General features: G+C 43.7%; 1 protein-coding gene across 1 annotated transcript in view; it reads right to left on the reverse strand.

Annotated features, from left to right (window-relative positions):
- DOCK1 (dedicator of cytokinesis 1) overlaps positions 1–17,501 on the reverse strand; it is a 236,396-nt gene that overhangs the window by 50,064 nt on the left and 168,831 nt on the right. Inside the window, exons 34-38 of the mRNA XM_062496598.1 lie at positions 13,637–13,785; positions 6,906–6,991; positions 6,562–6,718; positions 2,487–2,527; positions 1,036–1,126 (exon numbers count right to left, since the gene is read on the reverse strand). Of these exons, the coding sequence (XP_062352582.1) occupies positions 1,036–1,126; positions 2,487–2,527; positions 6,562–6,718; positions 6,906–6,991; positions 13,637–13,785 (524 nt within the window). The remainder of the gene's footprint in view (positions 1–1,035; positions 1,127–2,486; positions 2,528–6,561; positions 6,719–6,905; positions 6,992–13,636; positions 13,786–17,501) is intronic.

Raw genomic sequence — 17,501 nt, forward strand, 5'->3', positions numbered from 1 at the left:
AAAATGAAATTCTCATTTATTCTGTCCCTGACTCTCTGCCTCTGTGGGAGTTGGGTCCTGGAGGGAAGTGGAAAGAGATCCAGCTCTCCCTGAGGGAGAAGGGCTCCACTGCAGGTTGTGAAATGGGAGGAAGATCAACAGGACTAAATCAAACTCTTCCAAAACCTCCAATTCTTATCACATGGAGATTTTTACTTTTCCCATTAACTGCTTTTCAAAATTAAAACACAAACCTAGGACTTCAGTGATGATCCAGCTGTATTAAATGTGATTTCACAACACAAGTGTCTGCTGGCAAGAGCAGCATCTTCCTAAATGATAACCAGGAGAGCACAGTGGGTACCTGCTCCCACATTTGTGACATAAGCACACAAAAAAGCTGCATGTTACAGACCTCTCCAGAATGTTTCCAGGGAGATTAAGGCTTCTGAAGTACAGGTTCACTCCTTTTCTGGCTGGCAGTGGACAGTGTTAAACACTCAAATGCTTTATTTCAGGCACTTTCTGCAGATAACGTTATTTGTGCACTTTGCAGGCTACAGCAAACATTCCTTGGAGAGAAGCAATATTGTTGTGCCTCTCCAAATGTGCTATAAATGGGGTAACAGTGCATTCAAATTATATGCACCTTTTAAAGGCATGAACTTGGACAGAAGGCCATTTGAATTTCTCTGCAATTGTCTGAAACCCAAACTGAATCTGACAGTTACTGACACCCAAGAGCACTCAAGAACAGACACTCCTTGCACAAAAGGTCTGAGGAGAGCTCATTTACTAAAATATCTGGCCAGAGGCTTTCACATATTGTGTAATCTGGATATTTGGATTTTGTGGTGCTGACTTGACCACATTCCCTTCACTCCAGCTCAAGATCCACCTCTGGCATGCAGTGAAGTGTTGCTTTTCCCCACGTGCCAAAGAGATCCCAGCACAGAGCTGTTCTTCAGCTTACAGGGCAGATGTTCTGAGTGCCAAACACCCCCTGGCTGGCTGCTGCTGGGATTGCCCAGACTTAGGACGTGTTCTGGGGTTTACCTTGAGGAGCTTTGCGTGCAGGAGTAAGGTGTAGGCAGCCTCTGTGTAGTTATCACACTCCTTGTGCAGGTCACACAGCTTGTACAGGTACCTGCCAGCAACAGAAACAATGGCTCTCAGAAAGACTTAGAAAGTTTAAGATGTCACTCAGTCATTTATTTTGAGGATTACAAGGGTTCAAGTCTAACCAATCCCACAAATATTAACTTGTTTGAAGATAAAGTTCCCATTTCTGTGTGCAGACAACCTTTAGGAGCATTTGCATTTGCACTGTGTTGTTTTTAACAGACACTCAGGGAATCATGGGATAATTAAGGTTGGAAAAGTCCTCCAAGATCACCAAGGCCAATCTTTGACTGAACATCACGAGAATGACTTGTGGTGAGTAGTAAATCCAAACCAGATTTTGTGCAAGACAGAGCACTCCTTTAGTTCAGCTATGAGGACAGAAATAAGTTTCACTCTTTAACTTCAATATCATCACACCTCTGGCAGGGCATTCTCTTCATTTGTTTGATGATTTTTACACTGACAATAAAAAAAAAATCCCCACAGAATTATTAAAATGGTATTTTGCAAAAGCCAATGAAAATACTTTCAAATTTGATATTCATGATTAAGTTTGTAAACAGAAATTGGCAGAGAATTTGGATGGGGGTTTGACAGCGAGAGACAATTTGTCTTTACAGGGATGCTGAAACAGGGCAGACCTAAATAATAAGAAATAACTTCATGTGTTTGTCCACAATTATCAATCCTGCTATTTCCTCTTCTTTTCTCAAACTTCTAAAAGACCAATTAAAACCATTTAAACAACAGGAAGAGAGTGCACAAGTGAAAATTCTTCTGAAAAGACAACAATCACCTGAGAATGAAAAATGAGTAACACTGAGATACCTAAAACAGCATTACAAACACAAACTTCATTATTTTAGCATAACAGTGTAAGCAAGTTGGCCAAAGCACAAATGGGTGGCTGTGAACCCTGAGATTCACAAAAAGCACAATTATTTCCATGTTTACTTGGTCCAAAAAAGAGATTTTGAAAGCTTTAAGATTAAAATAAGTATCAGTCAGGTATTATTTAATAGTTGTTTTTATTCCAAGTCACGTATTTTGTACCTCACCAGGAGGCAACATCAATTCTTTGCTCAGCCTTTGCTTTACTTGTTTTCATCATCACCAGAAGAATTCTGGCTCCTGAGTATTTCAGTGCTCATTGTAATGGATCTGAAGGACTTGGAGAAAGGGGACAGAGATAATCTCCTGACTTTCACTTCCAGCACTCTGTTCTCAGTGCAGATAAGCTTTTGAATTACTTCAGGTTCAGCCAAGGTGTGATTTTTCATTACTCTTCTCCTCCAGCCCCCAAGTGACTGCTTAATATGAACTTGATTTCCCCAATTACAGATCCTGTGTCAGGCAGTTTGTCACCAGTCATGTTTACACACCTTATGTACATCTCTTCCCTCTCGATCTCCTTGTAGAAATTCTGAAAAACAACATAATTTGGTTACAAAGTCTTTGGTTTCACCCTTTGGAATGTACACAGAACATGCTCCAAACTAAAAATTCATAATTGCGCAACGTCAACTTCCAAAATGCAAAATGAAACGTGCCTCCAGTGATGGAACACAAGTTATTTAACTCACAAAATCAAATGCTGGGATATTACATCTTGCAGGGGATTAGGGCTTCTGTCTCATTGCAGAGGTTAAGAATTTGCAATAACAATACTGCTAGAAATCTGCTGCTGGCATTTGCATGTCACATGTCATTAACCATTTTCAGCTGACAATTTTCTAATGTACAACAAACCCATTCATTTTTAAGCAACAGTTGCTCTACAGATTGGAAACTCCAAACCTTAGTTGAGCAATACATCCACTTGCTCTTGGATCCAGCGGTTTCCTTGGAAATAAAAAGTTGGATTAGTGTTATTTATCTGGTTTCATATGTCATATATTAGCATCACTCTCCTCCGAGTGCCTCCAGCCTTGAGATAAACTGGTTAACAGTGCAAATATTGCAAATGAAAAATATGATAAACTGGGGGAGAGATTCAAAGCATTTCTGAATCCAATTGTAAATTTACCTCCAAAATTTAAAATATATCTAAGGAAACAGAATACCAAGAAAGTCCTTCTTCACTGAATTAAATGTATTTCAATACTAAATTAAAGAAGTTTGAGAAGGCATTAAAAGAGCACAAAACCAGAACTAAAAGAGGGATAAATCCAGTATAAAAGTGATCCCTTTAATGAGAACTGGAATGCAAGACAGAATTCACATTTCCCAGAAGAACGATGGGTCATTTCAGGGGTATTTAATTTGATATAACTGCTTATTAGTTTTGGGTTCAATTCAGGTAACAAATTGCCACGGCCACCAGTGCCCCACGTCCCCAAGTGCCACATCCACATGGATTTTAAATATTCCAGGGATGGGGACTCCACTCGGGCAGCTGTGCCAGGGCTGGACAAACATTTCCATGAAGGAATTTTCCCAAATATCCACCCTGAGCTCCCCTGGCCCAGCCTGAGGCCGCTCCCTCTGCTCCTGTCCCTGTTCCCTGGAGCAGATCCCAAATCCCCCCGGCTGTCCCCTCCTGTCAGGGACTTGTGCAGAGCCACAAGGTCCCCCCTGAGCCTCCTTTTCTCCATCTGAGCCCCTTCCCATCTCCCTCAGCCCCTCCTGGGGCTCCAGCCCCTTCCCCATCAATTCTGCCTTAAGTGCAGATCAAAGTCCAAAGTCAAACTCCCATCAATGAAGACAAACTTAATCCCAGGAAAACCTCAGGATCAACCAAGTCCCAATTAGGAACTCTCCGAGACCTCACGTGGGAATTGTGCCAAATTTCAGCCGTGGGCTGAATTTTTGCAAAGGCCTGAATTTCACGTCAGGTACCTGGAGAAGGATGAAAAGGCTGAGTGGGCCCTGGAGGGAGGACAGGAGTGTAAAACCAAGCTGAAATTTGAAATCACAGTGACTGAGAGGGACGGGCAATTCCTCCCAGCGCCGCTTCCCGGCCGTGCAGCCCGCCTGTGCTTGGTGTGTCATGGTGACTGAACCTGGCAGCAGCAAACCACCCACAAAATCTATCACCTGCTCACTCCTACGAACCCAGCTGCCAAAAGCCAGCACCAGGAACGCTGCTGGGGACATCTGGAGATAACAAACCCAACCCCAAGTGTTCCGTGGCTCCACCACGGGGACGGCGAGAATTCCTGGGAAGAGGCTCCCAGTGTTGTGATGAAGGGAAGGAAAAACAAGTTCACCTTCCCAAGGAAATGTTCCCAGTGTGACACAGTGTGTTGTGAGTGTGTTTTGTTGTTTCCCATCCTGCTTGGAGAACTGGCAGGGTTTTTAGGATTACCAGGGTCCTGCTCGGGAGGACGCCGTGACCTTTCTGCATCACCAGCTGGTGACAACTCCCCAAGTCCCTCCTCTTTGCCCATTTCCCAAACATTCTGATGCTTTCTGATGTGCAAAGAGAGCAAAAACAAAATAAACACCCAATTTCGGATTTGATGCCTCCCATCTCCTCTCCTGTCCTGTTTTGAGATGGGGCGGTGTCAAGGCTGCACTGCATGAGGTCAGGACTGCATCAGATGCAAAAAAAGCTAAATACTACATTAGATACAAAAAAAATAAAGCTGCAAACTATTTACTCAGCTCTTTCCTGAACAAAATCCATCAGCCAGATCACATAAATGATAAACACTGGCTGTGCCTCATGCATTTAAGCAAAATCAAAGCTTAGAGGAAAGCTTGGAATCCTCAGTGGCAAACAATGCTAATGGAAAAAAAAACAAATTTAGTTCACATAATTTTGGGGTCTCTGAAAGTTATTTTTCACGGGTGCTGATTTTTGGGTTGTAAAAATCTCATTTTCTGAATCTCCACCAAAGACCACGACGTGTGTGAGTACAACGGGGACAATTATTGGTTCCAACCCCAGCCCAAACTGACCAAGATTCATTAACGGAGTGGACACTCCAAAATTTCAGGATCTAAGAGGAGGAAATTTCCTATGAGTGAGGAAAAGAAGCCAAGCTTTTCCTGCTGTGGATGAAATATTAACTCCAATTCCTTCAAATAATTTGGATAAAGGGGCTGAGCAGGGAGCAGAATATAAATGTGATTGCAAATCCATGGAAATTTTGGGAGTAAATGGCAGAGAACTCTGACATTCTGGATGTCAAGTGGCTTTCAGCACAGAGTTGTTTATACATCAATTGTAAATGTCAATGAACAGGCACTGTAACATTTCTCCTTAAGTCTTTCTGCAGAAACAATTAAAGACTGGATAATCCATGTTATCACAGATTTGCCTTCACCAAAACAGGAAAAAAAAAAACCACCTAAAGCATTCCAAATTTCCCCAGGAAAACCAACAGACACTCTGCTTAACACAATCCCTTTGTTAAAGGTGCAGGATTCTGAGGGTAATGGGGGTTTGGGTGATTTTTGGGTGATTTTGCAGCAATTTTGTAGTGATTTTGTGGTGACTTCTGGTGGCTTTGTGGTAGCTTTGTGGTGTTTTTTTGGGTGATGCAGAGGTTGTGGTGATATTGTAGTGATTTTTTGGTGATTTTGGGGCGGTTTTTGGTGATTCTGTTGTGATTTTGGGTGGTTTTAGTGGCAATTTTGTGGGGTTTTTTGGGTGATGAGGAGGTTGTAGTGATTTTGTGTCGATTCTGTGGTGACTTTATGGCGAGTTTGTAGGGTTTTGTGGCAATTTTGTGGTGACTTTGGGGCAATTCTGTGATGATTTCCTGGCGATTTTGTAGTGGTTTCATAGTGAATTTGTGGTAGCTCAGTAGTGATTTTGTAATGATCTTGTGGCAATTTTCTGGTGATTTTTTTGGGTGATTTTTGGATGATACCGAAGTGAATTTGTGGTGATTTTTTGGCAAGTTTTGGGTGATTTTGTGGTGACTTTGGGGGTGGGTTTTTTGGGTGATATTGCAGTGATTTTGTGGTGATTTTTTGGGTGATTCTGCAGTGACTTTGAGGCGATTTTGCAGTGATTTCACAGCAAATTTGCAGTAGCTCTGCAGTGATAGTGTAGTGATCTTGTGACAATTCTGTGGTGAGTTCAGGGCAATTTTGTGGTGATTTTGTAGTGATTTTGTGGCGATCTTTTGGCAATTTTTGGGTGATTTTGGGGTGATTTTTTTGGGGTGGTTTCCCAGTGAATTTGAGGTGATTTTGCAGTGGTTTTGTGATGATTTCCTGGCAATTTTGTAGTGGTTTCATAGTGAATTTGTGGTAGCTCCATAGTGATTTTGTAGCGATCTTGTGACAATTCTGTGGTGATTTTTTGGGTGACTTTGTGATTACGTGGTGATATTTGGGCAATTTTTGGTGATTTTTGCGGCGATTTTGTGGCAATTTTGCAGCGATTTCATAGCAAATTTGTGGTAGCTCTGCAGCGATTTTGTGGTGAACTTGTGTTGATTTTGGGGTGGTTTCCCAGTGAATCTCAGGTGATTTTGCAGTGGTTTTGACTGCCCTGCTCACCAGCACGTTGACGGTGCAGCTCATGCGGTTCTCCTTGTTCTCGTCGTGCATGATGGTCCTGTAGTCCAGCAGCCTCTCCATCAGCCTCACCACCAGCTTCACAAAAGTCTCCCCGCTCTTTGCCAGGTATTTGTGCTTCCTGCAGTGCTCCAAGAGACTGAAAAACCAATTAAGTTCACCTCGTTCATCACATGCAGAGAAAAACCTTGACTCAGGCGCGGTTTTAAATACTGCGCATCGTTAACAGATTTTAATTATTTCTGGGCTACAAAGTTCATTGTAGTCTAATTGCTCTCTCTCCTGACTTCCCCGTGACATAAATTTTGCTGCTGATCAACACTCACATTTTGTCAAATAACACTTTGTACTGCTCATCTCCACGGCCTCCTTCCACTTCGTGATCCAGTTTGGTGATGATCTCGTTCTCGAACTGTAATTAAACAAAGCAAGCGTAAATAATCAGCTGGCAAATATTTCACTTTATTACTGTAGCCTCAATGCCTCATAGATTGGTTGGGTGCCTTGGTGAGATGCTTAGCCCCTGGTTTAAAGCTTGATTGACTTTTAGAGTTTGCAGTCTCTGGTTTTAGACTCTCCACGATCAACTCCTGCCCTACAAGGACTTCTTTGGTTAAAGGAATCATTGGTCGTGGTGTTAAATGTAGTGTAAATGAAAATTAGTGAAAACTAAAGAACAAGATAAGGACAGGAACTGAGGGCAGGGAGAAAGGAGACACAGAATGTCCCCAGCAGCAGAACTAAACATAAAAATTCTGGAAGCTCTCTGAGAGAGGAAAGGCAACACCTGAGGCTGGATAACCCTGCTGGGTGTACCCAGCATCCCTGACACCCCTTTTGAGCACACAGACACTGACTGCAAGACACAACCTGACAAAGTTGTTAATAAACCCTGCAGAAGGGAAGGGAGGAGTTTCAAACAACTCCAGAATAACTTTATTTGGGCAGTATTAAAAGAATGCAAACTTTAGTGGCCATCAGAATATGTTTTAAATGCAAAGTGGTTAATTCCCTGGATTTTTAATGTTTACAGAGGGTTTTAGCTGCTGCTGCTAGGAATGGATGTGAATTGTTAGTGGGGGAAGGCTCTGTAAGGAATCAGTGAAGTCACCTAATTCCTAATTCTTCATTAAGTAAGCACAGACAGCCAGAGGATAAAAGACAGAGATCTCAGCAGGAGAGGCTGGGAGAGCTGGGAGCCTGTGGCAGGGGAATGGGAGCCCAGTGCTCACAGTGGGAGTTTGGTGTTTTGTCACTGTCACCAGGTTTTGTCATTGTCACTTGCTTAAGTAAGGATGCTGAGGAGAAGCAAAGAACAAAGAGTCCCAACATTTTGGAAATGTCAAGAGATGTACTTTGCATCTGCAGGTGATAGTAACAGCACATAATGTACCCATGGAGAAAGAATGGATTGTCTGGATCATAAAAGATTGTGGGTTGGAAAGGACCCCAAAGGATCATCAGTGCAGCTCCTGTCCCTGCACAGACACCCCAACAATCCCACCCTGGGCATCCCTGGGAATGTCCAAACTCCTGGAGCTCTGGGGCTGTGCCCGTTCCCTGGGGAGCCTGGGCAGTGCCAGCACCCTCTGGGCAAGAGCCTTTCCCTAAAATCCCAAACCCTAAACCTTCCCTGGCACAGCTCCAGCCGTTCCCTCAGGTCCTGTCCCTGGTCATAGTGAATACAATCAATCCGTTATTAAAATAATGACAGGAAAATGAGAAAAGGCAGGATAATGGAATCCACCCCCTCCCAAAACCAAACATGTTCTGAAGCCTTGAGTAAAACACTGAAACAACACAATGATGAAACAGAGAAATCACAAAAATCCTGTTCCCTAATGAGCCCAGAAAGAAATTGACTTTCTAACCCAATGTGAAAAATGACACTTGCTGCCAGCCCCAGCCCTTCAGGTGATGTATTTTTTAGGAAAAGATTACTCAGATAGAGAAGAGCAATTACATTTGTCATGCAGGATCTCGAGGATCTTCCCACTATCAGTTTTACTTAAATCTCTGTAAATCCACACTTTGTTGGGCCATTTCCCCTAACAGCCTCTTGGGCTGAACAGAGCCAGACTTGTGGCATTTGGGGCGTTTTAAGGATTATTAACAATCTCTTTGCTCTTCAGTCACTCCTGATATTTCTCATGGAGTGGCTGTGATGCAGATTGTAGCAGCCAGATGAATAAATGCTCTTTAACATCAGTTAAAATTCCTTCTGTGGTCTTTCCACAGAGGCAGGTTTTATCAATACCAGCTGAGGTTCATGGAGCTTTGGAGGTTTATCATTTCCCATGATGGGAGCAGGAATATGACCCTGGAGCTGCACAAGCCAATGGCTCTGGGACACTGCACCTGGCATCTGTTGATAAACTCTATTTTTCCTTTTCTCTCTCTCTTTATTTTTTTTTCCTAATGCTTTCTTTTTTTTAAATAAATGCATTACATTTAATTTAATGCATAAATAAGCCTGCAATTACAGTGATGGGATTTAGTCTCAAATGAAGAAGTGCCAAATCTCTAATGCTTCCATTAGAGCCAATGGCACATGAGGCTCTTTCTGGAGGCTTAGGGGGAACATCTGGACCATCAGTGAGCCACATTCACATCCTCCTGTTGACACTGAAAGCTTGAGGGGTGCTACCAGGAAGATTACAGCACATTTTTATCCACTTTTCCTCGCAGCTGATCACGATCTCAGCTTCTCTTCAGAATCAGAGTTTGAACTTGAGCAAAGAGCACATCCAGTGCTTCCCCTGTCTGTGACCATCTCCTGCCTGGAGCAAACAAATCAGGGTGAGCCATCTCATGTCAACTCAGCTGATCACTTTCATGGCTCAAGGAAGGCTGAATTCGTAGCTCTGGCTGAAAAGTTAATTTTGCTGTAGATGAGGAGGACTTCCAGCCCTGCAAGCTGCTACGAATTCATTTTGATGTGGGCTAATTGAAAATTGCCATATCAAACTCAAGTGACAGATCACACCACCAGAAATCAGTCCTAACGCAGAAATGGCACACAAGCACAGCTAAACTTTGCTCAGAGGTTTTTATGAAAGTTGGTGGTTTTCCCCAAGGGTTTCATCCGTTCTCTTTCCTATTTTTTCCACAGCATTCCAGCTGGGAAACAGATCTGGAGCTATTCAAAATGATGGGATCATTTTGGAGGCCACTGCATTACCTTTGTCCCTTGCTTCCAGGTGGAGTGAGAGAGGATTATTGACATGTTCCAAAAGGCCAGGAACCAAGAAAAACTTACACATTTACACTTCAACTGTAGGTAGTTAAAAAATGTTACTTATTGAAACCAATCCTTTGTGGGGGATTAGTTATTTGGATTTAAATGCTCAGTGGGATCACAGGAACTGGGAGAGTCATTTACTTGTGTCCTGTCTATAAATCCACAGCACTGGGAAAGGGAGGTTAACCCAGGGCTCAGAAGTGGTAAAAAGATTTACTAAGGAATTACAGGTTCTGAAAGACAAGAGAGATTCAGATAAACTAGGGGAAACTCCTGACTAAGGGGAATTAAATCTGAAATTCATCAATAACCAGCATGTGAAAATCAAAATGCTGGTGTGACTGTTTGGTGATACTGAGATTTCTTGTTAATGTTAGAAATGGGCTCAACTCCAAACTAGCAGAACGTAGTATCAGCAGTGACACAGGTCCAGAAAAAGTGAGTTAAAATTGATGCAAAGAGTGCTGGTAGGAAATGAGGAATGAAGCCAGAGCTGGGAGGAACAGGCAGCGACACCAGGAGCATTCCATGCCCCAAATTCCACATTCCAGCTGAAGCCTTGTTTCACCTGAAGCTTTCCTGTTGCCACCAGAGGATCCATCCAAGCTCACCTGAGCAGGCCCTGAACAATCAAACCAATTCTCTTTTATCACTGCCATGGCTCTGACAAATTCCCTTTGATCCAGAGGCTCTGCTACTGAAACTGGCCAGGGGAGAAGCCAGGTGGAGAAGGAGGAGTTTCCTTCCACAGGGAACCTGCAGTCCCACACTGGTTTTAGGATGGGATTCCTGCTTTGAGGTACAGCTACTCTGAAGTCTATATTATAAAGGCTTCAAAAGCACCTTCAGAGGGAGAGGACAAAATGGGCAACTCCAGCTTTTAATTCAGTCGGACTTAATATAGCTCTGTAAAAACGAGGGGAATTTATCTTCTTCTGTCTATAAATACACTGGGAGAAGAAAAAAAAAAAAAAAAAACAAAACGAAAACAACAAAACCCTTCTGTCTGCTCCTGGTTTTACCAGGCAAACCCAAATCCTCCTGAAATGAAAACCACCACAGGGAAAGTTGCCTGTTTATCACACAAACCATCAGAGCATGGGAAGCCTGCTGCAAAAAACTGCAATTCCTCCCCCACCAATCATGAGGTTGATACATCTGCTGGAGAAGTGGAGCCAATCTAAACCCTTGTTGATGTGACTAATAAGGTTAGATAATTGGATTTCTGGCAGATTAGTTTAACAGCAGCCAACCATGCCATTTGGAAGTTCTCTCTGGAAGCAGTGCTGGACAAGGATAATTGGTACTTGCATATAAAGGATATAAAGCAGCACATTACATCGACCCATTAAGCATCAAAGCTTGCCTAGGTACTGGTAATATTAAAAAAAAAAATATATCTGTTTCTATCACTTCAACACAAAAGAGACAAAAAAATGAGCGAGGAGTCTACAGACCAGGCAGCCCCACCTCAGTTCCTGAGGAAACCACAGAGCAAGATCTCATGGAAGGTATTTCCAGGTCCACAAAGGGAAGAGGTGACTGGGAAAAGCCAATTTAACAAGCTGAACACGAAAAAAAGTGTCCCCCTTCAATGGAGCAAGCCTAAATGTATCCTGGATTGTACCAGCAAGAGCATGGCCAGAGCAGCAACAGGACTAGAGCACTTGTGGAACCACGGCTGGAGTTCTGGGTCTGGCTCTGATCCACCAGCTCAGAGAGACCCTGACAGGCTGGAGATGGTCTCAAGGAGGGTCACCAACATGGGCAGAGTGCTGCAGAACCTGCAGTGGCTGAAGGAATTGGGTTTGTTCAGCCCGGAGAAAATCCAACTCAAACATTCCAACAACTGAAAGGTGCTCAGAGAGGAGATGGAAGCAGAAACAGGCACAAGCCGATCCAAGGAAATTCCATAGGGAAATAAAAAGCAGGAAGTCTGAATCATAGAATCCTGGAATGGCTGGGGTTGGAAGAGACCTTCTACAATTCCAAAGCCCCTGCCAGAGGCAAGGACACCTTCCAAAGGCCAGGATTAAACACTGGGAAAGCTCACCCAGAGAAATGCTCAAACAAGCCTCACTGGAGATACTCAAACAGAGCTTCAGGTGGTCCCAGATAACCCAGCCAAAGGCCCAGATTACTTCCAGAGGTCTTTCCTTCAACCTTCTGCTTTTCTGCCTGTGACTTCCATTTTTTTCTGCATGTGATCTTCTTTTCGTTTGCCTGCGGCTTTTCTTTTTTTCTGCCTGTGATCTTCATTCCCCAAAGGCCAACCTGAGATACTCAGCAAACTCAGAACTGCCTGATCAATGGACAGATTGATTATTCCTTGTGGGATGTGGCTGGTTCCTTCACACCCATGGAGAAGGGGGTTGTTACCTCTGTACCTGTCCTGTCAGTGCTACATCCATAAAGAAGCTACACTGCCACTGTATACTATAAATACTATGTTAAGTACAACCCCAGACATCTCTGACTTGAGGATAAGGCGTTTTTCTTCTCAAACGGCAAAAAAACACCCCAAACTCTAAGTGAAATATTTAAGACATTCATTTGTTAAAATCATCCAACTATTCCACACAAAGCTGGTTTCCTTCTGTCAGGAAAATTGAGGGCCATAAATTTAGCTATAAAGTTACCCTCGGATTTTTCATGATCTATATAATTGTACAAATAAAAAATGACAAGCAACAAAAGAGAGCATCTGACAGGAAACTGTTTAAATGGCATCCCAGAGAGCATTTCAATCTTTACAGTAGCACTGGAGTCAAACATGAGAAAAAATGATTATGCAGTAATTGGATGAAGCCAAAACACAGTTCACAACCTCTCCACACACCATCCAGCACAAAACAAATCAAAGCAATAAAGCTGATGCCATTTCCCTTGCTTAAGTCTCCCCACGCAGATTTTCATTTACTCTGCCTACAGATTTATTAAGAGCTGCTTCTCAATAACAGTTCACAAGAAAGGTATGGAAAAGGATAAGGTTTTTCATCCAAGAAAGAAATCTGCCAACAGAAAGGGAAAAAAGCAAACAACACATGTCAAGCTTTATTGCAAAATTCACAAGGTCATATCCTGAACTGACAGCAGTCTCACAGTGGGAAGGAGCTCACCTGGCTTAGTCCAAACCCTACCTGGCCTAACTAGTCTTAAACTCAATCCATAAGCAAAGTTTCAAGGAAAGCAATTTCAGATGAATGATATCAGGAAACTTTCTTTCACTTCACTTGCCTTTCAAAAGTTGAAGCTATCAGGAAAAGACGGTGTGTGTGTGTGTGTGTGTGTGTGTATTCAAGGGCTCCCTTCAGCAGGTTCAAATAAAATAGAATAAAAATGCTCTATTACTATTTGAGATTTTGCAGTGCCTGTAGAGCAAGGAGAAGCACTGACAGTGCTGGATTGTTTTTTTCCTCTTCAAAATCCATAAAATGGCAAGGAAAATCAGAATTATAAGAGAGGAGAGATGATAAATCCTTACAGGTTATACTTTTGCCACATTACCAGGCTTCCTTTATGTCCCATTTATCTCAGGAGCAAACTCCTTGTGTGAGTCACAGTGACAATTTAAGACATCTGTCTTTACTCCTGTGCCATAACTGAGGGTTTCATTTACTACATGCAAATTTCTCCTTCAACAACCACTTCAAACCAACAGATGAAAACTCCGCAGCCCCTCAGGAGTTATAGGAAATAAGCAAATCTGTAATTATATTATTCCTTAGAAAAATGAGAAATAAAAAAAACTCCTTATGTTTTGTCAAAGAACAGCCACATCTTCCCCACTTTAAATGTCTGCAGCTCTCTGCTTACCCTCTGGAAGCTCCTGGTGGAGTGGAATTCACACTGCATCATGTCAAAGAAGATTGGGATCGTGGCTTTCCGCAGCTCCGTTTCTGGGATCAGTGTCATCTCCAGGATAGGTCCCACCATTTCTGGGATGAACTTGATTTTATGCTGACCTTTAGGAGAAAAAATGTATTTCAGAGTGAACAACTGTGGCAGAAGATGTAAAAGCTGTATTAATAAATCCTCATGGAGAGAGTAACAAAGCATGTTTTAATATCTGGCTCTACTGAAACACTTTTTTATTATTCTTATTTATTTGATGAAGACCACCATTATAATTATTATCATTAATTGCACAGGATGGAAAGTACTGTCCAAATCCAAATCAAGAGTTGTTGAATCAGTCGTCAAGCTGGAACTCGCCACATTTCCCAGTACAGATTTTCACACCCAAATTTCCAGGTTTTATTTTAAAACACAATGTGTGGCTGGCAGGGAGGGAGGCTAAAAGGCACATCACTTGTATTAACTTATTTAGACTCCTGTGTGAACAAAATGTTCTCGGTGTCAGTCTATCAAAATGTCACCGCAAGTGCAGCCTAACAGAGCCTCGAGACACGAAAGCACAGCTCAGCCAGCCCACAATATGTCTCCTTTCCTTGGAGCTGAGCTGCCTGCAAAACCTGACTGCAGATTCAGCTTCCCAAGAGGAAGCTGCTCCTCCCCCCGTCCCTGCTCTGCTCCACGCAGGGAAGGGAAATTAAAGCTTAGCAGGAGCGTGGCATCTAATAAATACTGGCCTAGGAGGAAAGAGCAGGTTACTGTTTGTATTGCTAAATGGATGCAGGGTGTGTGTGCTGCAAATGAGCTGGTGAATAAGTCCCTGGAGAAGTCAACAGGACGGCTGGAGTTGGGAGTGACAATAAAGTTCATCCAGTGCCACCCCTGCCCTGGGCAGGGACACCTTCCACTGTCCCAGGTGGCTCCAGCCTGGCCTTGGGCACTGCCCGGGATCCAGGGGCAGCCACAGCTGCCCTGGGCACCCTGTGCTGGGGTTTCATCACCTCACTGAGCAATGGTGCTGCAGCTGCACAGCCCTGAGAGCTGCAGGCTGACGCGGAGGAAGCACAAACACAAACACACCTCACCAGCAACAGGCTGGGATCCACTGGCAGCTCGGGACAGAACTGGAGATGTTCCTCACAAAAGCCCTGCTAGGGATGTTCACAACCAGGTTCAAACCCTCCTTCTTTGCCCAGTATTGACACAGTATTGTAACTATGGCCAGTTTTCTACACCCCGATATGAAATCTCTGCTTCAGACCAGATTCTCTGGAGTCCAGGCCTCAGTTTCCTCCAGCTCTCAAACTCTTGCTTCCCACTGCAGTTACCAGTGGTACAGGACAGAAACAGGTTTCAACTCATTTTTATTCCACTGCACCGCACCACTGTGACAGTAACCAGCGAAGTCTTTAATTGGTAGTTTCACTCTGACCAGAACTAACATAAATCTCAACAAATGTAATCAAGAAAAATCCTTTACCACCAAAACACGCTCCTTATTTTAGCAGATATAATTTAAGTTCCTTGATTTGGCAAACTCCTGAATCCCATTAGCATTAGCAAGCGGATCAGGGCAAATTAATACTCAAGGAAAATGGTGACTTTGGGTGCTGCTGCAGAGCCGGGGGCTGCTCAGGAATATCAAGCAAGATGCCTAAAGCTTCCCTCAGTCTCCTACAAGGATTATTACACTGAGCCTCTCAGGTGACAGATTTCTTGTGTTATACCTGAGCGGTGTCAGAGTCAACACTGCAGAAAACAAATAATGGTGACAAAAGTTGTTGATCACAACTGAGCGTTGTGAGCTCTCCCTGAGCCAGGAGGGATCTTCCAGCGCCTCGAGCACAGGAACTCCCTCAGAAGAGGAACATCTTTTGAACTTGAGATGTGAAAAATCCACACAAGATTAGAATCTTTGCTTTGATGACGATCAGTTTGCAGCTGTCTGGGGGAAGCCCCTGGAGTGGGAGCCCTGGGTGACGCACACCGGAGGTGACACGCGTGGGTTTGCTGTGACAACGTGATCCTGGGAGATGCTGGGCCACTAAAGAAAGCATTGGGAGCAAAGCAGGAAGGGAAACAATCCCCCCCTGCCCCCCCAGGGCACCCACCCCCTGTCTGATAAACACCCCAGCAAGGAATTCACCTTTCTCCTCTCCTCGGGAGTGTGGGAACTCCCACGCAGAGACTCCAAATGTGACAAGACTGGGAGAAAACTGAGGAGTCTCTTCTGAAAACCAACTTGTGCAGGTGCTGTAGGAATCACATGCACAAAAAGCCACCTTTGAACATGCAAAACCTTCCCCTTGCAGAGTCTTGTGCCTGGCCACGGGACGTGCTCCCGCAGCAGGAAGGGACCTCATCACAAACCAAACCCAAGGCGCTCTCCTTGCTGTGATTCTCATTTCCCAGATCCTTCCCATTTCAATCTGGGCCCCTAAGAAACCTGTGAGTAATTTGCCAGCAGCTTGCCCTGTCCCCTGGGCCGGCTGGGAACACGCCTGACTAATCCAGAGAGGGTTATGTGTAATGACTTCTATTTATGTAACACCCAAAGTTCAGGGCTATTTTTAAGCCTGGCCTTCCCTCCAACGACATCGAGGGCCTGTCAAGACACCTTTGGTGACGTCAAGCCCTGGCAGGGATGGTGGCACTTGCTGGAGGACCCCAGCAGCCGTTCCCCTTCACCTTGAGGAGTTTCTCTTCTCCATCTCCCCCCAGCTGGTGCAGACATCACAGAGAACAGCGTTGCCTTTCTCCCGCCACCCTTCCCACCGGGATGTCACTGAAATGTCACCACAATTCCTCTGCCACTCACCTGTGGGAGCATTAACCACTGCTCCCCTGGGCACACGACCTCCTGGAAGGCTCTGGGGTTCTGCTGGCTGAATTGCATCACAAAACCCTTCTCAGTGCGTGGTTTTTGAGTTCTTGCATTTCCAAGGCCACGGTCTGATTGATGCTTTTTTAATGCTTAATGTCTCAGCAAGGTTTAAAAAGCCCAGTTTCAACAAAACAGTGACTCAAAGCAACACATTTTAAAGTTCAGGTTGTGGTATGGAAGGAAAGTGCTAAAGTGCTGTTATGCACTACAAATGTTCTTTTTTATTTCTTGCTCATAAAAATAGGAAGGTGTGACTACTGAGGCTCCCCCTGAATCAGAAACAGGCAGTCAGTTTTTACTTAAAGTAAAAACTTCAATAATTCTTATTTTACTATTTAATTTCAGAAGAAAACCCCAAAAACTTTAAATGTGCATTATAGCTGGATGACTGCCTTATTCCCAGCTGGGGACTTTTAACTCAGCAGGCATCTTGTGTTAATCATGGTATTTAGAAACAAAACCTGATGAGACCAAATATTCATTTTTGAGGCTTTTCTATACCCTTTAATCCATAAATCAAAATTCAGGGTGGCTTGATTTCATCACATCTCATGCACAACGGCACAGACATAAAAATCCTGGGCTCCTGGATTCCAGCCTTTCACTTCTGATTTGGTTTCTGAATGTACACATGAATAATTTGATTAATGCAGTGTAGCTTCCAAGAGAAAAGTGTCAGGCACCCCCCAATCGATTCCCATGCAGTGGGAAGTTGGAATTCCTTCTTAATTGATGCTGTGACACAGATGAGATTGGTGAGGAGCCAGAAGTTAAAACATGATCCATGAGTTTAACACGGACTCTCTGTGTGACAAAGATGAGGAAAATCAAGGTGCTGCTCAGGAGATGCACAAAGGCTGCCTGGGCCTGGAGTCCTGCCTCACATTTACATTTCTCTCCCAGCTTTTCTTGGGAAGAGCAGCAATTTCCTCACTCCCTCCA

The sequence above is a fragment of the Cinclus cinclus genome, chromosome 7 (assembly GCF_963662255.1).
Source record: "Cinclus cinclus chromosome 7, bCinCin1.1, whole genome shotgun sequence".
Classification (NCBI taxonomy): Eukaryota; Metazoa; Chordata; class Aves; order Passeriformes; family Cinclidae; genus Cinclus; species Cinclus cinclus.